The sequence below is a fragment of the Plecotus auritus genome, assembly GCF_963455305.1.
Source record: "Plecotus auritus genome assembly, chromosome: 10".
NCBI lineage: Eukaryota > Metazoa > Chordata > Mammalia > Chiroptera > Vespertilionidae > Plecotus > Plecotus auritus.
Window position 1 is genome coordinate 8,048,205 of NC_137785.1, and position 22,467 is coordinate 8,070,671.

Consider the following 22,467-nt stretch of genomic DNA (forward strand, 5'->3'; position numbering starts at 1 on the left):
TGTGATTGCGTGTTTTTAATCCTTATCTCAATGTTTCTTTTTACCCTCCCCGACTTTCCCTCTGAGATTCTGCAGTAATTTCCATGCTTCCATGTCTCTGAATCCACTCCATCAGTTTTTTGTTAATTAGATTCCAAATGTGAGTGTGATCAAGTGATACTGTCTTTCTCTGACTGACTTATTTCACTTAGCATGATGCTCTCCAGGTCCATCCATGCTGTGTGAAAGAGTAAGAGATTTTTTTTTTTTTTTTTTTTACTACTGCCTCGTACTCCATGGTGTAAATGTACCACAGTTTTTTATTCACTCATCTGCTGATTGGGACCTGGGCAGTTTCCAGACCTTTGCTATTGTAAATTGTGCTGCTATGAACAGAGGGATGCATACTTTCCATCTGAATGTTTTGGGTGTGTTAGGATATATTCCTAGAAGTAGAATCACAAGATCAAATGGCAGTTCCATACTAATTTTTTTGCAAAAACTCCAAACTGGTTTCCATAATGGCTGTAGCAGTTTGCATTCCCACCAGCAGTAAACTGGGTTCCCTTTTTTTTACATCCTCCCCAGCACTTGTCCTTTGTTGATTTGTTGATGGCAGCCATTCTGACAGTTGTGGGGTGATACCTAATTGTTGCCTTAATTTGCATCTCTCTGATGACCAGTCACTTTGAGCATTTTTTTCTTTAATATATTTTATTGATTTTTTACAGAGAGGAAGGGAGAGAGATAGAGAGTTAGAAACATCGATGAGAGAGAAACATGGATCAGCTGCCTCCTGCACACCCCTCACTGGGGATGTGCTCACAACCAAGGTACATGCCCTTGACCGGAATTGAACCCAGACCCTTCAGTCCGCAGGCTTACGCTCTATCCACTGAGCCAAACCGGTTTCGGCGATTTTGAGCATTTTTCACATGTGTCTTGTCCATCTTATCCACACTGCAGCCCAGGCAGAGCTGACACTTCGGATGGCATCAGAAGCAGATGGTCTTCAGTATGAGAATCTGTTTTGTGACATTAACTTTGTATAATGGATTCAATGGAGACAGGTTAGATCGAGTTAGAGACTTGAGCAACCTTCCCCAGCTACATTTGGCCTGAGGGAGACACGGCCAAAAGTCTTGAATGCCCGCCATTGGGACAAAGCAGATCTTGTAAGAAAGATATGCAAAACCAGACAAGCAAGTGCAGGAGAAACAAACATGCCCCAGCCATCACCTCCCCTGAAGGCGCTAGAGGGCACTTAGTATACTTGGTGTGCTCTTGGGCTATTTGACCCTATATCCAATTCTGGAGTCAACTGAGAAATACGGGACCCTGGCCTTGGAGCGGAGAAACTACATTACCCACAAGGCCATGCAAGGAATGCCACCAGGCTGAGCCAATGGGGGCTCAGAGAAGGCATTTCCGTTTGGCCGCTTCTGTAGGGCGGGAACAGTAGTCCCTGTGGCGGGGTTTTGTCTTCTCAGGTTATTGTCTCAGGCGGTCAGGAGTTCCCGGTTCCAAGGTGTCGTGGAGAAGGCTGCAGAGTGGTGTTCCCCGCCTCACAGCCAATGGCGGGAGCCTCCAGTGGTGCTCACACCTCACACTTGGGATTGAAACTCGGAGTCACTGTCCGGGCCCACGCCAGGGCCAGGACAGGCACCGCCATTCCTGCAGCGGCTTCTACTGCAGCCGCTCCCGCCCCGCTCAGCCCACAGAGTGCAATGGCGGCGCCTGTGCTCAGGAGCTTCGCTGAGGTGAGTTAATGTCCCCGGGGGCCCTCACCTCCTCCTTTCACAGACACCACAGACTGAGGGGCATCTGTCACGTCCTCAGCTCAGTCCGCATGGAGGACCGTGAGGAAGGCGGAGGGGAGACAGGAGTGTTGTGGCTTCTGAGGCACAGCCAGTGCAGGGCAGAGAGGACAGGGGTGACTTGCATCTGAGGTTCCCCTGAGGGTGTGGGCTGTGAGGATTGGCGGACAGATCAGAGGCTGCAGGGAGGACGTCACAGACTCATTGGGGCTTTCCCGGCTGTGGGGTCCATCAGAGGCCTGGGGTGGTCCTGGACCCGGCTGGAAGACAAGCTCTCTACATGCCATGTGCCAAGTTCATGGGTGAGTCCAGAGAGACCCAGTGGCATTGGAGCAGGAAGGGGGCAGAGCTGAGGGAGTGAACCTGGGTCTGAAGATGGGAAGAGGTTAAAGATTACCCAGTGGTGTGCACATCTGGCGGAAATGTGAGCTGATGGTCCCCGGGACCTGGTGTGGGGACTTAAAGGCGAAGCATAAACCCAAGCTTGGCTTTGTCTTGGAGGCATGATCTAGGAGACTGCAGTGGTATTGCTTGGCAGGAAGGCTGGGGCCCTGCAGGCATCGCCCAGACCTTCAATGGCATTGCTCTCTCCCCTCCCATCCCCCAATCCTTCCCACCCAACCCAGCTGCTCTGCTGAGGGCAATCCCAGTGAGTAATGGGACTGTGATGAGAGAGCAGCCTGCACTGGCATTAGGGCCTGGTGTCCACACTAACCACGTGCCCTGGAGGAGGTTGAGGGGGGGGGAAGGTGTGTAAGGAGTAGGAGTGGGGGTTCTCAGAGAGACAGCTCTGGTTTCAATTGTCTCCATTCTGACAGGTTGGCGTGACCTTTGAGGACATTGCCCTGTACTTCTCCAGGGAGGAATGGAGCCTCCTTGATGAGGGTCAGAGACAGCTGTACCTGAATGTGATGCTGGAGAACTTTGAACTTGTATCCTCGCTGGGTAAGACCCTCACTGTCACCAGTGACCTGGACTTGGCTTTGCCATTTCCCAGGCCCCATCTCCCAGGGTGTGCTGTGTCCTCCCGTGTAGACTGTGGTTCTGCTTGATTTCCCAGTTTCCTGGGTAGTTGCTGTCCTGGGGAGGGTTGGTCTGTTTCCGCTGCTTCCTTCTTTCCTGAAGTCCCAATTCTCCCCGCTGTACTAAGTTCACAGGGAAGGACTTGTGGTTGGTAGTGTTGCAGGAAGCCTGAGGGATTCCACCTTGATCAGTGAGGAAAGCATTTTCTATATTCCTGTTGGTCATGTGTAGATATTTTTGAAAATTGTTTCTACATCCTTATCCTGTTTGTTAACTGTATTTTTTGGTTAAATAATCTTTTGAATACCTTATATATATTATATATTAATTGATTACAACATACAGGAACACACATTTTTGCATGTGCTTAATAGTGCTTTGCAGATATTGCTCCCCCACACCCGCTTTTCTACAAAGTCCATGTTTTTGGCAACCCTTCCTTCAGCAGGTCTAGTGCCACCATGTTTCTAGCAAGCTCAGATGCTTGTTACTAGTGCTTAGCCAGTAAATATTGTTAATGAAGTTATATAGACTTTGCTTTTGAGGCAGAGTCATTGCATTGTTATTAGCCTGCAGTATAGTATTAACATACCTTTATTATTCCCCGGGGAACTCCAACTATTTGTGTGAATTTCTGTCTATATTGGTGTTATTTTGCTGATCAGAACCTAATCCACAATATCTCCAAGGGATTCCTTCATACGGTTTGCAAGTATTTTCTTCTGTTCTCTAGATTGTCTTTTCATTTCATTTTGTTTATTGCTGTTGTGCTGTGAAGACGCTATTTTTCTTTATTTGTTGCAGTGTGGACTGTTTATTTTTTCTATGTTGTGTGGTGGTTGGTGTCACATTCAGAAACTCCTGTCCAAAACAAATCTCCACAACTTTTGCTCTCGGTTGTCCTGAGGAGTTTTAAGTTTTAGCGCTGACATTTAATTCTGTCCTGCAGGTTGAGTTGCATTTTATCAGTGGTGTCCAGGTTTATTGTTTTACATGTGAAATCAGTTCTTGAAGAAACCTTCTTTCCTTTGTTCTGTGACTTGCAGCTTTGTCAAAGATCACTTGAAAGTATGTGCCTGGGTTAAAAGTTTGTGCCTGGGTTTATTTCTATGTTTTCTGTTCTGTTCTGTTTATATATGTATCTGTTTTTCTCCAGCAACACACTCTTTGCTTGCTTTCTCTTTGTAATAAATTGAAGTCGGGAAGTGTGATGCCACCAGCTTTGTCCTCGCTCAGGATTGCTTTTGTTAATGGAGATCTTTTGATTCCGTTTCCAGATTTTCTATTCATTTTTTGTATAATACCGTTGGAGTTATTGGGATTGCATTTAATCTGTAGTTTGCTTTGTTTGTTATAACTATCTCCACCATATTTCATTTTCAGATCCATGAACACAGGTTGTCTTTCAACTGATTAGTGTTTTCTTCCATTCCTTTCATCACTGTCTTATAGTACTCACTGTGCAGATGTTTCACATTTTGGTTGAATTTATTCCTGCGGATTTTATTGTGTTGGATGCTATTGTAAATTTTATTACATTCTTCATTTTTCTATCAAAGAATTTATTATTAGTGTGTAGAAATGGAACTAATATATCTATGTTTATTTTGCATCCTGTCATTCTTCTGAATTTAATTCTTTATTCTTCTGTTATCTTCACCCGAACAGTGAGGATATGTTTTCCATTGATTTTCCTTTTAGAGAGAGAGTTGGAGACAGAGACAGAGAGAGAGAGAGAGAGAGAAACATCAATTGGCTGCCTCCCTCATGTGCCTCTACTGGGAGTGGGGATCAGAACTGCAACCCAGGTACCTACCCTTGACTGGGAATCGAACCCTAGCCCTCCAGTGCACAAGCCAGCACGCCCATCAGTAAAGCACAGTGTCTAGGGATATTTATTTATTCTGTAAATTATTTACTTATTTATTTAAACATATGTATTTTTTAGTTCCGAAAGGAAGAGGAGAGGGAGATAAAAACATCAATGATGAGAGAGAATCATTCATCAGCTGCCTCCTACATGACCCTCACTGGTGATTGAGCTCATAAGCGGTGCAGGTGTCCTAACAAGGAATCCAATTGTGACCTCCTAGTTCATGAGTCAATGCTCAATCAGTGAGACATAGTGGGCAGCATTTCTTTATTGATTTTAGAGACAGGAAGGGAGACAGAGAAAGAGAGTGATGCATTGATGTGCTGTTCTACCCATCTGTGCATTCATTGGTTGTCCCCTACATGTGCACTGGTGGGGGATCAAACCCCCAACCTTGGTGCATCAGGACCACATGCTCAACAATGAGCCACCTGGACAGGCCTCTGAATTTTTTTTATTAATTTCAGGAGCTCATAGGGGTATCTTGACAAATTTCTCTATGGAGGGTCCTGTCATCTGGTAACATCACCTTCTCTTATGATGCAATGTGGTTCCCAGTGACAGGTGTCATGTCTTTTTTTTTTTTTAAATTTATAAATATTTTTTGTTCAGATTATTACAATTTTTACTCTTTTTACCTCCCCCTTAGCTCCCCTCCACCTGGTTCCCACCTAACCCTCTGACCTTACCCGCACCCACTCTCCTCATCCATAGGTGTACGATTTTTGTCCAGTCTGTTCCCGCACCCCCCACAGCCCTTTCCCCCCAAGAATTGTCAGTCCACTCCCTTTCTATGCCCCTGATTCTATTATATTCACCTGTTTATTCTGTTCATCAGATTTTTTATTCACTTGATTTTTAGATTCACTTGTTGATAGATATGTATTTGTTGTTCATAATTTTTATTTTACCTTTTTCTTCTTCTTCCTCTTCTTAAAGAATACCTTTCAGCATTTCATATAATACTGGTTTGGTGTTGATGAACTTCTTTAGCTTTTTCTTATTTGTGAAGTTCTTTATCTGACCTTCAATTCTGAATGAGAGCTTTGCTGGGTAGAGTAATATTGGTTGTAGGTTCTTGCTATTCATCTCTTTGAATATTTCTTGCCACTCCCATCTGGCCTGCATAGTTTCTGTTGAGAAATCAGCTCACAGTCATATGGGTACTCCCTTGTAGGTAACTAACTGCTTTTCTCTTGCTGCTTTTAATATTCTCTCTTTGTCTTTTGCTCTTGGCATTTCAATTTTCTTTTTTCTTTTCCGGCTGAGTGTTTTTAGCTTCTTTGTATTTCAAATCCTTGACTTTATTCTTGCGATCCTCTAGTCTGCTGTTGGGTCTCTGTATAATATTTTTTATTTCAGTCAGTGTATGCTTAATTTCTAGTTGGTCCTTTTTCATATCCTTGAGGGTCTCGCTAAATTTATTGGCCTTTTTTAGAAAATTCTTGAAACACCTTATTACCGTTGTTTTGAACTCTATATCCAGTCATTTGCTTTTCTCCATTTCTTGCATTTGTGAACTGTTTCCTTGTCTCCACACTTTGGCTGTTTCCCTGAGTTGATTGAGTGGGTTTGTGTGGTAGGTGTCCTATAGGGCCCAGTGGCTCACCCTCCCGTTACCTGAGGTGGACAATCTTTTTTTTTTTAAAATATATTTTATTGGTTTTTTACAGAGAGGAAAAGAGAGGGATAGAGAGTTAGAAACATCGATGAGAGAGAAACATCCATCAGCTGCCTCCTGCACACCCCCTACTGGGGATGTGCCTGCAACCAAGGTACATGCCCTTGACCGGAATCGAACCTGGGACCCTTGAGTCCGCAGGCCGACGCTCTATCCACTGAGCCAAACCGGTCAGGGCTGAGGTGGACAATCTGGTTGCACCTCTTTGTGGACTGTGTGCACAGTCTTGCTGTAGTTAAGCCTAGATTGTTGTTGATATCACTGGGACGAATGGATCTCCAGGCCAATTTGCTGTGAGGATCAGCTGTGTCTACGCTGGGAGAACTTCTATGCTGGAGACACCCTTATGAGACAAGACTTGCAAAAGCCTCTGCTCAGATTGGATGGGGCGGAGTCTCGGGGTGGAGAAGACAGCATTTTTTTCCCCGTCAGCCTCACTCAAAGAGCCCCTGGATCTCAGTGTCCCTCGGCAATCGCTGCAAGCACCTCTGAGAGAAAGCCGCCCTCGAGTTTCTCCCGCTGCCAGATAGTCCAGTTTCTTTCCGAATGAGTCTGTGTCCCCAGAGTCTCGCCCGGAATTGGAGTTTAGCGCAGTCAGGAGCTTTTGCCTCCCTCCCGCTTGAGAAAGCCAGCGGCGCACTCAGCCGCCAGTCCTGTCCGCGCTTGCGTCTCCGCACCTCTGCCCTCCACAGCTCCTCTGAGTCTCAGTGTGCTTTTCTCTTTCCTTCCACTTGTAGAATTTCCATTCAGCCAGCCTTCCTGTGGTTCTGCATGATGTCCATTTTGTCTTTTCGTTGAAGTTTTGAAATTGTGGAGCGAGGCAGCAGTTTAGGTGTTTACCTATGCCGCCATCTTGGTTTCCTTCCCAGGTTTCATGTCTTATCTTTCATTCCTTTTTCAACTTATTTGAGGCTTGGTTTTTGTTTGTTTGTTTTTGCCTTAGTGTAGCTAAAGGCTCCAACATTTTTATATCTTTTTCTTAAATATACCTTTCAGGTATTCCTTTCTTTTGTCTTGTCTCCCTGTTTTGTTATTTACTTTGGCTCTAGCCTTTTTTGAAATCTCTTTTGTTTTTGGCTACCCTGAAATTCTTATGTATTTATTTATTATTCATTTTACATAGAGAGGAAGGGAAATGCGGGGCGAACAGGGGGAGAGATGAGGGAGAAACATCAGTCGGCTGCCATCTGCACACTTACAAACCGGATATGGAACCCACATTCTGATATGTGCCCTAACCGGGAATTGAACCCTTGACACTTCGATACACAGGATGATGCTCCAACTAACTGAGCCACGCTTGCGAGGGCAATGTGTGGTTTTTAAAAACAAAAATCTTGCCGAAACCGGTTTGGCTCAGTGGATAGAGCGTCGGCCTGCGGACTGCAGGGTCCCAGGTTCGATTCCGGTCAAGGGCATGTACCTGGGTTGCGGGCACATCCCCAGTAGGGGTCGTGCAGGAGGCAGCTGATCGATGTCTCTTTCTCATCGATGTTTCTAACTTTCTATCCCTCTCTCTTCCTCTCTGTAAAAAATCAATAAAATATATTTTTTAAAAACAAAAATCTTCGGTTTTTTGGAAAGCAGGCCACTAGGATCAATGAAAACAGAAGCACAGTGGCTGATAGTGGTAACTCTGACCCTTTATTTTTATTTTTAATTAAAATATATTTTTATTGATTTCAGAGATTAAGGGAGAGGGAGAGAGAGATAGAAACATCAATGATGAGAGAGAATCGTTGATTGAGTGCTTCCTGCATGCCTCTTAGCAGGAACCGAGCCCACAACCCGGTTATGTGCCCTTGACCCGAATCGTACCTTGGACCCTTCTGTCCAAAAGCCGATGCTCTATCCACTGAGTCAAACCAGCTAGGGCTGACCCTTTTTTTAAAATACATTTTTTTATTTATGAGAGGAAGGGGTAGAGAGATTGAGAGACATTAATGATGAGAGTATCACTGAGGAGCTGTCTCCTGCATGCCCCTACTGGAGACAGAATGCATAACAAACTGGGCATGTGCCCTTGACTGGAATGGAAACTAGGACCTTTCAGTCCGCAGGCTGACACTCTATCCACTGAGCACACCACCTTGAGCTGACCCTTGGTTTATTTATTTACTTTAAAAAAATGTTATTAAACTTTTATCGAGAGGAAGAGATAGTTAGAAACATTCATGAGAGAGAAACATTAATCAGCTGCCTCCTGCACAACCCCTACTGGGGATGTGCCTGCAACCAAGTTGCATGCCCTTGACCGGAATTGAACCTGGGACCCTTGAGTCTGCAGGCCAATGCTCTATCCACTGAGCCAAATTGGTTAGGGTGCTTTATTTATTTATTTAGTTCATTAGTTATTATTAACCCTTGTTATTGACCTCAGGTAGCTTCAAATGTGTTTGCTCACCCAGTTTCCTGTCATCCTTGCTATGCAGTTGTCCTTTTTTGGTATTCTGTATTACTGTTTGTCTTCATGGTACTCTTATTCCCATTTCCTGTGGGATGTTTTTTTCTTGGATAGCCATCTACTTACTCTGGGATGGGGAAAGATTCTCTCTCTCTGATTCTGCCATCTTGCTGATGTCACTTTCATAGGTCTTTTGTCTGTGATCTCATTTGTGCTTTGTTGTTCTACCACAGTGCTGACCATCCCTCTTTTTAAGATTGACATCACTTATCCCATGCAGTGGCTCAACTGGGATTTAAGAGGCAGAATCATTTCTGCATCACAGAAGAAACATGACTTTATCAATGTCAGGATAGACCAAGAGAAAGTCTTGCCTTGATGAAGGGCTGTGGGGTGGTTTTCACGCCTGGGCATTGTTTCATTCATAACTAGGAACCCATTTTTTTTCCACCACATTTTATTACCATTGCCCCCTCCTCACCCAATTCTACTTCTTCTTGCTTCATGTTGACACCTGAGTATGACTCAGTTTTAATAGTGATCATTCTACTTGGATTCCTAGCTCATGGATAACCTTAACCTCTTTAAACTTTGCACCTCTACCTCTTTCACACATCTCGCTTTACTACACTCCAATGTTCCATGCCTGCAGAGCCTTAGACTGCACACGTGTTATATTGAAGCTGAATGTCACGTGCTCTAATATGATTGATAGTTTATGCGTTTAAACACATTGGAATTATTCTTCACAGACTCACATCGCCAGCATGAAAGGTTCTAAAGGAAGCCCTTTGTGGAGTAATAACGAGTAGACCCTGCCTCTGTTGTTTTTGTCCCAGCCTATGCTTCTGTCCTCCCTTGGTGAGATTTTCATCATCCAGTGACCTTTTGGGCCATGGTATATATAACAGCCATTTCCTGAGAGTCTGACTTACTGGTCTTGAAAATCATTGTATGGAATCATGTCCAGTCATGAAAGATAAACATTTGTAGTGAACATATTCTGTTGTTATCAGGTTTACATGCACTTCACCTACGTTTCCTTTTGTTCAGGTTGCTGCTGTGGAGAAGAGAATGTGGAGGCCCCGACTGAACAGAAGGTTTCTGTAAGAGTGTCACAGGCAAGGAATCCCAAGGTTGCCTTGTCTTCCCAGAAGAGCCACCCCTGTGCGAGTTGTGAGCTGGTCTTGGGAAACATTTTCCACGTGATGGAGGGGCAGGGAACACAACACGGACAGATACTGTTGAGGTGTGGGGCATGTGCAAAACGATTTTATTTCAGTGCAAAATTTTACCAGCAGCACGTGAGAGAGAAGACTTTCATTAGAGGTGTGGACAGCATCTCACGTGCAAACAGCTGCAATTTTAATGTGTCCCAGAATCGTTTCACATGCGGGGAGATTGTGCAGGGTTTCCTTACCGGGTCAGGACCTCTGCACCTAAAGGCTACTCAGACCAGGGAGAGTCCAACTGCAATTTCGATGTGTGGGATGATGTGTCAAAGGAGAAAAAATGATTTCAGCAGCAAGGAATGTAAGAAAGACATTAGTTGCACCCACACGTTTATTCAGGAGAAAGGTGTCCATTTTGGAAGTCGTTGTTTTGTGTCCTCTGAATGTAAAAAACATTTTACCAAATTATCTATATTTCATTATCAACAGAGAGTTCACACTGGAGAAAAGCCTTATAAATGCAGTGAGTGTGGGAAAGCTTACACCAGTAGCACTGAACTTTGTCGTCATCAGAGAGTGCACACTGGAGAAAGGCCTTATCACTGCAGTGAATGTGGGAAATATTTTACCAGGATCCGTGATCTTCACTGTCATCAGAGAGTTCACATTGGAGAAAAGCCTTATAAATGCAGTGAATGTGGAAAATCTTTTACAGGGAGAAATGCTCTCCAATATCATCAGAGAGTTCACACTAGAGAAAAGCCTTATAAATGCAGTGAATGTGGAAAATCTTTTCCATGGAACAGTGGTCTCCAATATCATCAGAGACTTCATACGGGAGAAAAGCCTTATCAATGCAGTGAGTGTCCGAAATCTTTTACCACTAGCAGTGACCTTCATCGTCATCAGAGAATTCACACTGGAGAAAAGCGTTATAAATGCAGTGAATGTGGGAAATCTTTTACTCGGAGCACTGCTCTTCGTTATCATCAGACAGTTCATACAGGAGAAAAGCCTTATCAATGCAGTGAATGTGGAAAATATGTTACAAGTAGCAATAATCTCCGATATCATCAGAGAGTTCACACTGGAGAAAAGCCTTATCAGTGCAGTGAATGTGGAAAATCTTTTATCTCTAAGAGCATCCTTCATCAACATCAGAGAGTTCATACCGGAGAAAAGCCTTATAAATGCAGTGAATGTGGGAAATCTTTTAAACGAAGTAAAGGCCTTCAATATCATCAGAGAGTTCATACGGGAGAAAAGCCTTATCAATGCAGTGAGTGTGGGAAATCTTTTATCACTAGCAGTCAACTTCATCGTCATAAGAGAATTCACACTGGAGAAAAGCCTTATAAATGCAGTGAATGTGGGAAATCTTTTACCTGGAGCACTGCTCTTCGTTATCATCGGACAGTTCATACAGGAAAAAAGCCTTATAAATGCAGTGATGGGCGGAAATATTTTTAGTGCTAAAACCATCCTCCATCAACATCAGAGAGTTTATATGGTAGAAAAGCCTTATAAATGCATTGAATGTGGGAAGTCTTTTATCTGTAGCATTGCCCTTCGTTATCATCACAGACTTCATACAGGAGAAAAGCCTTATAATTGCAGTGAATGGAGGAAATCTTTTAAAAGTAGCTGTGGTCTCCAATATCACCAGAGAGTTCACACAGGAGAAAACCCTTATCAATGCAGTGAATAAGGAAAATCTTTTATGTCTAAGACCATCCTTCATCAACATCAGAGAGTTTATAGGGGAGAAAGGCCTCATAAAAGCAGTGAGTGTGGGAAATCTTTTACCCAGGTCAATGGCCTTCGTTATCATCAAAGAGTTCATACAGGAGAAAAGCCTTATAAATGCAGTGAATTTGGAAAATCTTTTAAAAGTAGCAGCGCTTTTCAATATCATAAGGGAGTTCACACTGGAGAAAGCCATTATGAGTGCAATTAATGTGAGGTATCAGTCAGCCAAATTTCTAAATTTGCTCTCCACGTGAGAGTCCAAATATGAGAAATTTCTTAGATGTGTAGGAAATGTAATTTCTTTTTTTTTTTTAAATATATTTTATTGATATTATACAGAGAGGAAGGGAGAGGGATAGAGAGCTAGAAACATCGGTCAGCTGCCTCATGCACACCTCCCACTGGGGATGTGCCCGCAATGAAGGTACATGCCCTTGTCCGAATGGAACCTGGGACCCCTCAGTCCGCAGGCCGAAGCTCCATCCACTGGGCCAAACTGGTTTCGGCGAAATGTAATTTCTTAGTCAGGAGTTAACAATAGTACAAGAAAATTTGTGAATACTCATTTTTATGAATTTTATTTCATACATTTAATCACCTATATTATGTAAAGTTCCCATAAGTGTTTTTGCTGTAGTGTTTGTGTGTTTTTATGTTGGCACATATTGTCCCAAACCACTATACTCAATTAATATTTGACAAAGGAGGCATGAACATACAATGGAGGCAAGACAGTCTCTTCAATAAATGGTGTTGGGAAAAATGGACAGATACATGCAAAAAAATGAAACTTGACCACCAACTTACACCATACACAAAAATAAACTCAAAATGGATACAGGACTTAAACATAAGACGGGAAACCATAAAAATACTAGAAGAATCCACAGGAAGCAAAATCTTAGATATATGCCAAAAGAACTTCACTGATACTGCTCCTAGGGCAATGGAAGCTAAAGAGAAAATAAACACACGGGACTACATCAAAATAAAAAGCTTTTTCACAGCAAAAGAAACCATCAACAAAACAACAAGAAAGTCCACTGTATGGGAGAACATATTTGCAAATGTTATCACTGATAAAGGTTTAATCTCCAACATCTACAGGCAGCTTATACAGCTTTATAAAAGGAAGATAAATGATCCAAGAAAAAAATGGGCAACGGACCTAAATAGAATCTTTTCGAAAGAAGACAGAGGGAAGGCCAAGAGACACATGAAAACATGCTCAAAGTTACTAATTATCCGAGAGATGCAAATCAAAACGACAATGCGGTACCATATCACACCTCTTAGAATGGCTATTATCAAGAAATCAATAAACAAGTGTTGGCGAGGATGCGGAGAAAAAGGAACCCTTGTGCACTGCTGGTGGGAATGCAGACTGGTGCAGCCACTGTGGAGAACAGTATGGAGTTTCCTCAAAAAACTAAAAATGGAACTCCCATTTGACCCATTAATCCCATTCCTAGGAATATATCCTAAGAAACTGGAAACACCAATCAGAATGGATATATGCACCCCTATGTTCATAGCAGCACAATTTACAATAGCTAAGATTTGGAAACAGCCTAGGTGCCTGTCAGCTGATGACTGGATCGAAAACTATGGTACATCTACACAATGGAATACTATGCTTTCATAAAAAAGAAGGAATTCTTACTATTTGCAGCAACCTGGATGGAACTGGAGAACATAATCCTAAGTGAAATAAGCCAGTCAATGAAATAAAAATACCACATGATCTCATTTATGGATAATAAAGAACATTATAAACTGGTGAACAAAAAGATAGATACAGAGACAGTAAATCATTAAACAGACTGTCAAATTACAGCGGAAGGTTAGGGAGAGGTGGGGGAGTTAAGAGATCAACCGAAGGACTTGTATGCATACATATAAACATAACCAATGGACGCAAAACACTGGGGGGTGAGGGCATGTATGGGAATGGGGTAGGGGGGGGCAATGGTAAGATATGTACACATATAATACCTTAATAAAAAAATGAAAAAATAATAAATAAAGTGAGTGAGACAGAGACATTGTTCTCTTCCACCCATCTGTTTATTCATTGGCTGCCCCCTGCATGTACCCTCATGAAAAATCAAACGCGCCACCTTGGCCCATCAGATCCACACTCTCACAAACTGAGACACCTCGCTAGGGCTCTGAATTTTTTAAATTAATTTTAGAAGTTTATAGTGAGTTCTTTACAGTTTTCTCCACGTAAGTTCATGTCATTTGTCAATATCTCTTATGCAGCATTGTGCTTCAATGTCAGGTATAATGTCCTGTCTTTCATTTCTTTTAAAAATTCAATTGAGTGTTGTTTCTTTTGTTTTAGTCTCAATAAAGATTTGCCAGTTTTGTGTATGTTTTTTAAAAAAATAGCTCTTAGATCTGGCTGGCATGGTGATCAGGCCTATCACCAAAGTGTCACGGGTTCAATTCCTGATTAAGCGCATGAACCTGGGTTGCAGGGGTTCTTCCTTGGAGGGGGGTTGCAGTTTTGATCCTCACCCCCTGTTGGGGTGCATGTGGGACGCAGCCAACCAATGTGTCCCTGTCACATCTATGTTTTTGTGTGTTTTTCTCTAGCTCTCTCCCTTCCACTGTCTCTAAAAATGAAAGAAAAAGATATTCTCCGGTGAGGATTAACAACAAGAACAATAAGAGTTAGCTCTTAGTTATTAGAAACTTTTGTCTTGTCTCTAGTTTATTAATGGTTGTTCTAATATTCATTGTTTACTGTCTTTGCTAGCTTTGGGTGTACTTTCCTTTTTTTTTTTATATTTTATTGATTTTTTACAGAGAGGAAGGGAGAAGGATAGAGAGTCAGAAACATCGATGAGAGAGAAACATCGATCAGCTGCCTTCTGCACACTCCCCACTGGGTATGTGCCTGCAACCAAGGTACATGCCCTTGGCCAGAATCGAACCTGGGACCCTTGAGTCCGCAGGCCGACGCTCTATCCACTGAGCCAAACCGGTTAGGGCCTTTTTTTTTTTTTTTTTGGTGTCTTCTAAAATATATTTTCATTGATTTTAGAGAGAGGAAGGGGGAGGGATAGAGAAACAGAAACATCAATGATGAAAGAGAATCAGTGATTAGCTGCCTGCTGCATGCCCCCTACTGGGGATTGACCCCACAACCCAGCCTATGACCTGACCGGGTATGGAACTGTGACCTCCTGGTTCATAAGGTGACGCTGGGGTTTAGTTTCTTGTGTTTCCAGTTTTCTGAGGTGCAAGGTTAGGTTGTTTATTTGAGATCATTTTTCTTAATGTAGGAATTTATTACATTAACTTTCCTCTTAGAATTGCATTTCCTGCACTGTATCCATAAGCTTTGGTAGATTGTGTTTGTATGCACTTTACTTCTATATTTTTTTGAGATATCTATTTTTTTTTTATCCACTCATTTCTCAGGAGTGTGTTGTTTAATTTGAACATATCTGTGAATTTTCCAGCTTTATTGAAACTAAAACTGATTTCTGGTTTCATCATTGTGACTAGATAAGGTACTTGATGAGATTTCTTCTCAAGGTTTGAGACTATTTTCAAACCTAACACATGATCTGCTTACAGCAGTGGTTCTCAACCTTTCTAATGCTGCGACCCTTTAAAACAGTTCCTAATGTTGTGGTGACCTCAAACCATGAAATCATTTCCTTTTTTAAATTTCTTCATTCATAAAATTATTTTCATTGCTACTTCATAACTGTAATTTTGCTACTGTTATGAATCGTAATGTAAATATCTGTGTTTTCCAATGGTCTTAGGCTACCCTGCTAGCGGTTCTCAACCTGTGGGTCGCGACCCCTTTGGGGATCAGACGACCCTTTCACAGGGGTCGCCTAAGACATCCTGCTTATCAGATATATACATTATGATTCATAACAGTAGCAAAATTACAGTTATGAAGTAGCAACGAAAATTATTTTATGATTGGGGGTCACCACAACATGAGGAACTGTATTAAAGGGTCGCGGCAGCCGAAACCGGTTTGGCTCAATGGATAGAGCGTCAGCCTGCTGACTGAAGGGTCCCAGGTTTGATTCCGGTCAAGGGCATGTACCTTGGTTGCGGGCATGTCCCCAGTAAGGGGTGTGCAGGAGGCAGCTGATCGATGTTTCTCTCTCATCAATGTTTCTAACTCTCTCACCCTCTCCCTTCCTCTCTGTAAAAAATCAATAAAATATATTTAAAAAAAAATAAAAATAAAGGGTCGCGGCATTAGGGAGGCTGAGAACCACTGGCTTAGAGAATGTGTCATGTGCGCTTGACAAGAATGCGTGTCCTGCGGCACTTGGGTGGAATGTTCTGTATGTATTTCTTAGTTCTGTTTTCTCTGGAGTCTAATCAGACTTCAATTATTCCTTACTGCTTTTGGATGGGATGTCTGCCTGTTGTTGAAGGGGCAGTGTTGAAGTTGCCTACTAATATTGGTGGTATTTTTCCTGCCTTCCAATCTGATATTAGTTGCTTAATATACTTAGTTGCTCTGTTGTTTGGTGATTAATCATTCAAACTGTTATTCTTTTGATGAATTGACTGATACATCATTTTATGATGAACTTTGTTTCTTTGTGACACATTTTTTTGAGGAGACCTATTTTGTCCGATAGAATTTTCACTTCCCCTGCCCTGTTTTGGTTTCATGTGCATGGGATATTTTTTTCATCTCTTTATTTTCAGCCTATTTGGGTCCATAAAGATTTAGTGTCTCTTGTAGTCGCTTCTATTGTGTCCAGTTTCTGTTTCTTTTATCCCTTCAGTGACTCTCTGCATTTTGAATGAGGAATTTGTTTATGGAGCAGCTGTTGCCACTTCTTCACGGTTGCTGCACTTTTGTAGTTTCTTTGTTTGTCTTCCTGTCTTATGGTGGTCCTCTGTGATTGGATGACTTTGTACAGTGATTTGGCCCCTCTCTCTTTCGTATCCCTATCACATGGTGTTTGCTTGTGATTTTCAAGACACTAACATAAAACAAGCCATAGTCTTTGCAGTCCATTTCATCTTATTAACACCGTCAATTGCATATAAAACTTACTTCCTTGGACTTGCCACCACACACTGCTTTTTAGACTTCTGATGTAAAAAGTCAAATCTTTTCTTGTTGTGTAGGTATTAAAGTACACGATGTCAACTTTGTTATTTTTACTGTTCTGAATTTTTAACGTTTATGACAGAGTTACATAATGTTCATTCCTCCAATGCAGTGTTACAGTATTGTGAATTTGATTCTGGTCTCAATCTTTATCAGTGAGATTTATAGTTTATTATGCATCCATGTTCTACTTAGTATTTTTTTTTCATCTGGAAGAACTTTTTCCAGCATGCCTAAAAAGTCAGGTTGAGTGGCAATGAACTTCCTTTAGCTTTTGTGTTTCTTGGAAAATACTTGTTTCTGAAGATCAGGTTTTCTGGATAAAGTGTTGATGGTTTTGTTTTCATGCAGTGTTTTGAATACATCCTCTTGTTTTCTCCCAGTATGCAAGGTTTCTTCAGAGGAAACTACTGATACCCTTCCTCTGTTTTTTCCCTGTGTGAGAGGAGTTCCCATTTTCCTTGTGTTTTCACAATTCTCATTGCGTTCTGACTTTAGACCCTTGCATTTTAACGTGTGTTAATGAAGTCCAGTTTGCATTGAGTCTGTACAGGGACCTGTGAGAGTGCATGCACTTGATTTTTCAGATCGGTTTTTGCAGATTATGGAAGTCAGTTTCAGTTTATATTTGACAAATAAATGGTCTACCCTCTTCTTCTTTTCTCCCCTCCCTCTCTCTCTGTCTCCTTCCACGACCAAAACTCTTAGGGTTACCTGGGATTCCCATAATGCAAATATAGGTTAACTTGATGGTTTTACTTAATTGAGCTTGCTGTATTCTTTTTATTGTGTGTGTGTGGACATGTGTTTTCTTCTTTTAAATTCATTATTGACTAAGATATTACATATGTGTCCTTATCCGCTCATTGCCCTCCCACCCCCTCACGCATGCCTTCACCCCACTAGTGTCTGTGTCCATTGGTTATGCTTATATTCATGTATTCAAATCCTTTGGTTGATCTCTTACCCCCCTCTCCTCTGCCTTCTCGCTGAAGTTTGATGGTCTGTGCGATGCTTCTCTGTCTCTGGATCTATTTTTGTTCACCAATTTATGGTGTTCATTATATTCCAGAAATGAGTGAGATCATGTGATATTTATCTTTCTCTGACTGGTTTATTTCGCTTAGCATAATGCTTTCCATGCTGTTGCAAATGGTAAGAGTTTTCTTTTTTACAGCAGCGTAGTATTCCATTGCGTAGATATACCACAGTTTTTTTAATCCACTCATCTGCTGGTGGGCATTTAGGCTGTTTCCAAATCTTAGTTATTGTAAATTGCGCTGCTATGAACAAAGGGGTGCATATGTCCTTTATGATTAGTTTTTGTGGTTTCTTAGGATATATTCCCAGAAGTGGGATTACTGGGTCAAATGGGAGTTCCAGTTTTAATTTTTTGAGGAAACTCCATACTGTTTTCCACAGTGGCTGCATGAGTCTGCATTCTCACCAGCAGTGCATGAGGGTTCCTTTTTCTCCACATCCTAGCCAGCACTTGTCGTTTGTCGATTTGTTGATGATAGCCATTCTGACAGGTGTGAGATGGTACCACAGTGTCGTTTTGATAGGAAACTCTTAGATGATTAGTGACTTTGAGCATGTTTTCATATGTCTCCTGGCCTTCGGTATGTCCACTTTTGAAAAGTGTCTATGGCCCTAACTGGTTTGGCTCAGTGGATAGAGCGTCGGCCTGCGGACTCAAGGGTCCCAGGTTTGATTCCGGTCAAGGGCATGTACCTTGGTTGCAGGCACATCCCCAGTGGGGAGTGTGCAGGAGGCAGCTGATCGATGCTTCTCTCTCATTGATGTTTCTAACTCTCTATCCCTCTCCCTTCCTCTCTGTAAAAAATCAATAAAATATGTTTAAAAAAAAAAAAGTAAAGTGTCCATGTAAGTCCTTTGCCCATATTTTGATTGGATTGTTTATCTTCCGTTGTTAAGATGTATGAGTTCCCTGTAAATTTTGAAGATTAGGCCCTTATTAGATATAACATTGGCAAATACGTTCTCCCATGCAGGTATTCTTTTATTTTATCTTATCCCCCTTTTATTGATGCTTGTTCAAATATTTATTGTTCCATTCCTTTGCAACCTTTGGGTTTATGTTCTTGTTTTGTTTCTAGATTCCTGAGATGGCAGGTTAGGTTTTTTGAGATGTGTTTTCGTAATGTAAGCATTTATCCGTATAAAATTTCCTCTTAGAATTGCATTTTCTGAATTTTATACATGAATTTTGGTAAGTTGTCTTTTTATTTACTTTGTCTCTAGACTTCTTTGAGTTCTGTTTTGTGTTTGGCTACCTTGAAATTCTTACTTGTTTATTTATTATTTGTTTCAGATAAAGAGGAAGAGAGGGAGAGGGAGAGGGAGAGGGAGAGAGAGAGAGAGAGAGAGGGAGAGAGATCAAAGGAGGGAAACATCAGTGTGAGGGAAAAACATCAATCGGCTGCCTTCTGCACACAGATTAACTGGAAATGGAACCCACATAGTGATATGTGCCTTGCCTGGGAATTGAATCCTACACCCTTTGTTATACAGGACAATGGTCCGACCAAGTGAGCCGAACTGGCCAAGGCATTCTGTGGTTTTTAAACACAATGATTTCCAGTATTTTTTGAAGAAGCCACTATGGTCAATGATAGCAGAAGCACAGTGGCTGCTGGAGGACCTTTGTTTTTGACTGTAGGTATCCTCAAGTATGTTTGTTCACCCAGTCTTTCCAGTCATCCTTTCTGTACAGTTCTCCTTTATTTGTGTTCTGTAATACTGTTTGTCTTCATGGTACTCTTATTCCCATTTCCTGTGGGCTGCTTTGTTCATGGATAGCTGTCTGCTTACACTGGGATGGGGGAGGTGCTCATATTTCTGATCCTGCCAATTTGCTGATGTCACTCACATAGGTCTTTTGCCTTTGATCTAATTTGTCCTTTGTTGTTCTACCACAGTGTTGGCCATCCAACTTTTCTGTTTTTCTTTGAAGATTTGCAACATTTAACCCATGCGATGGCTCAAATGGGATTTAAGGGGAAGAATCATTTGTGCATCAGAGAAGAAACGTGACTTTATAAATGACACAGTGGACCCACAGGCGGTCTTGTCTTGGTGAAGGGTTGTTGGGGAGGAATTCATGGCTGGCCTTTGTTACATTCAGAGGTAGAAACACAGTGTTTTGTTACAATTGCAGGGAGGCAATACTGTGGGCACTTAGGTCTCAGTGTTTGGTCTCCAACCTTAAATCTCCAGGAGACTCACCACAGATCCCTGCACCTCAGTTGGCTAAATGTGACATGATGCTATAACGGGACTTAGCTAGGACTTTGAGGATCAATAAAAGTTACAAACTTAGTACTTGCCTGGGCCAGGGTTCCAGAGATCACTTTTTGGCATTTTCTCTTTTAAGTCTCACAATAATCTGGGAAGTCTAAACTGATATTGAACAGTTGGGAACATCCTCGATTACAGAAATGAGGAAGATTTTCCAAGTTTACTTAACAAACAATGCCAGGGCTGAACAGCAGACTCTGCATGATGGATGAATGATTACTCTGACTCTTTTTTTTGTGTGAAGGATTGGGCTAAGGGACTGCCTGGATATTAGAACCAGACAGCCCCGTTCGCCTGCCTCCTTAGGCCTTTCTTGTAACAACAGCTTGAATTAAAATTAACTATTAGATACTATCAGTAGGGTAAGCATCGTTGAGAAGACACATGTACCTGCAGTGTCCTTTAAGCAAAGACATCTAAAGACTAAGCATAAAGATTCTAGTGAACAGCCAGGTGCTTCCACGTACACAGACTTCGTTCCCTGTACACAGACTTGCTTCCCCATACCTCCCCCCATTTTGTTTTGCTGGGTGTAGAAGACAGAGGGAGGTGGCACACTTCCTGCTTTGGAATGTCAGGGTCCTCGAAGAATATTCACTTCTTAAGTTCGTTTTTGTAGACTATAAGAAAAACAAAAAATTATAATGACACCAACGGTTAATCCATTAAGAAGATGGTGCTTACCAGCATTAAATGCTGCCTTCTAGCAAACTGTAGGGGACAGGATTATAAAGGGGAAGGGGCTAGGCATAGCCATGGGCAAACTACGGCTCGCGGGCCAGATCCAGCCCAATCGGCTGTTCTATCCGGCCCGCGGAGCCGAAAGAGCGGAGGGTTCTCTTGCTCTCCCCTCTGCTCCTTTACTTTGAATTTATATTAGTTCACACAAACACTCCATCCATGCTTTTGTTCCAGCCCTCCGGTCCAGTTTAAGAACCCATTGTGGCCCTCGAGTAAAAAAGTTTGCCCATCCCCTGGTAGGGTGAGAAATACAGCTACGTGTAGTCCTCAGTGTCCATAGACATCAGCTATTGTAATTAGTTATCAGGCGATGAAGCAATGTTGATGAGATGACATTTTGACTTCTGGTGGGTTGGTCTGACACTGCTTATCGGTTCTGCTTGCTGGATTCACAGCTGTGTCAACTCCTTAATTCCTTGGCACAGGCCTTGAAAAGAAAACTTTAAAGAAAACATAATCCTCTCTTCACATATGAGAAACTTAGCCTTTATTCACATAAGTATATGTGTTCTAAGATTTAAAATAATATGATTACTTTTTAGATTAATTCAGGTGCCCTATAAAATTAATTATTCAGTATACTTATAATTTTCTTTTAAGATTTCTCTTCATAACCCTTTTATCACTTTCACAAACATTCTTACAACTTTTACAATTACTCCTAAGTGTTCCTGCTCCCATATTTTTCTTGCTATTATATTCCATTCTTTATATCCCTTCTAACTGTTTTTATTTGCTCAACTCTAATTCTTTACAGATCCTCTGCTACTTACACAAACCCTTCAGTTTGTCAATTTACTTTCTTTTCCCTTTATCTCTATACCTTCCATTATGTCTAAACTATCTCTACCTTCTTTCTCATTAGTTAGAATTAAATGTGATTTCTACACAGGTTCCTCCATTGCCAGCTTCAAAGGAGCTGCAGTGGTGAGAAGTACATCTCAGGGTCTATCTCTCCTCCAGTCCTTGCTCTGCTCATGTCTGTCTAACTGCCTACTACATCCTCCTCAAGGACCTTGGCTCTGAATTCTTTTTAGGGAAAGGGAATGCCAGGTTTTTTTTTTCTGGGACTTCCTGCTGAAGAAGGATTGAAGGATTCTCTCGGAACCAAGAGGTCCTTGTTCTCTGTCAGAGGGAAGATGAGGTCTGGGTACAGAAGGAGATGGCAATGTTGCCTGAGGTGGTATTCCCCGGGTGAAGTAGGGCTTGTAACCCGGTGGAGACAAACTGCTATAAAACTTAGTATCATTGGGCAGAGGTAAGAACAGTACGCATTATGATAAATGGTTTAGTGGAAGAAAAAAACAGTTTTGTTCCAATAATTTCCTTTTGAGACAATTTAACAAAATTTACCCTTATTTTTATTAATGTGCCAAATTAAGACCAATTTATTTACTGAATTATGTCTAATTACTATTTGTTCTGATTGTTTGAACACAAGAATAACAGTTGATCATATAGGCTATTTTAAAAAAATCTCTATATATGATTTGCCAGAATTTCAATTGAAAGTTTACTCCCAGGGTAAAGAAGCCAAGGTACACAGTTGCCATCAGGCTTTGCCTGTGATTCCTACAGAATTGGGGTGCATTCC

At 41.8% G+C, this 22,467-nt stretch overlaps 1 protein-coding gene across 1 annotated transcript; it reads left to right on the top strand.

Annotated features, from left to right (window-relative positions):
• Window positions 1-1,419: 1,419 nt before the first annotated feature.
• LOC308235782 (uncharacterized protein) lies at window positions 1,420-12,824 on the top strand. Its single transcript, XM_080644902.1, has 3 exons — window positions 1,420-1,739; window positions 2,615-2,741; window positions 9,831-12,824. The coding sequence occupies exons 1-3, from the start codon at window positions 1,554-1,556 to the stop codon at window positions 11,417-11,419; spliced, it is 1,902 nt and encodes a 633-aa protein (XP_080501028.1). The 5' UTR covers window positions 1,420-1,553; the 3' UTR covers window positions 11,420-12,824.
• Window positions 12,825-22,467: the final 9,643 nt, after the last annotated feature.

Coding starts and splice junctions, on each gene's coding strand:
- LOC308235782 (XM_080644902.1), top strand. CDS start 1,554: ATGGCGGGAGCCTCCAGTGGTGCTCACACCTCACACTTGGGATTGAAA. Junction 1,740..2,614: donor TGCTCAGGAGCTTCGCTGAG/GTGAGTTAATGT, acceptor CCATTCTGACAG/GTTGGCGTGACCTTTGAGGA. Junction 2,742..9,830: donor TGAACTTGTATCCTCGCTGG/GTAAGACCCTCA, acceptor CCTTTTGTTCAG/GTTGCTGCTGTGGAGAAGAG.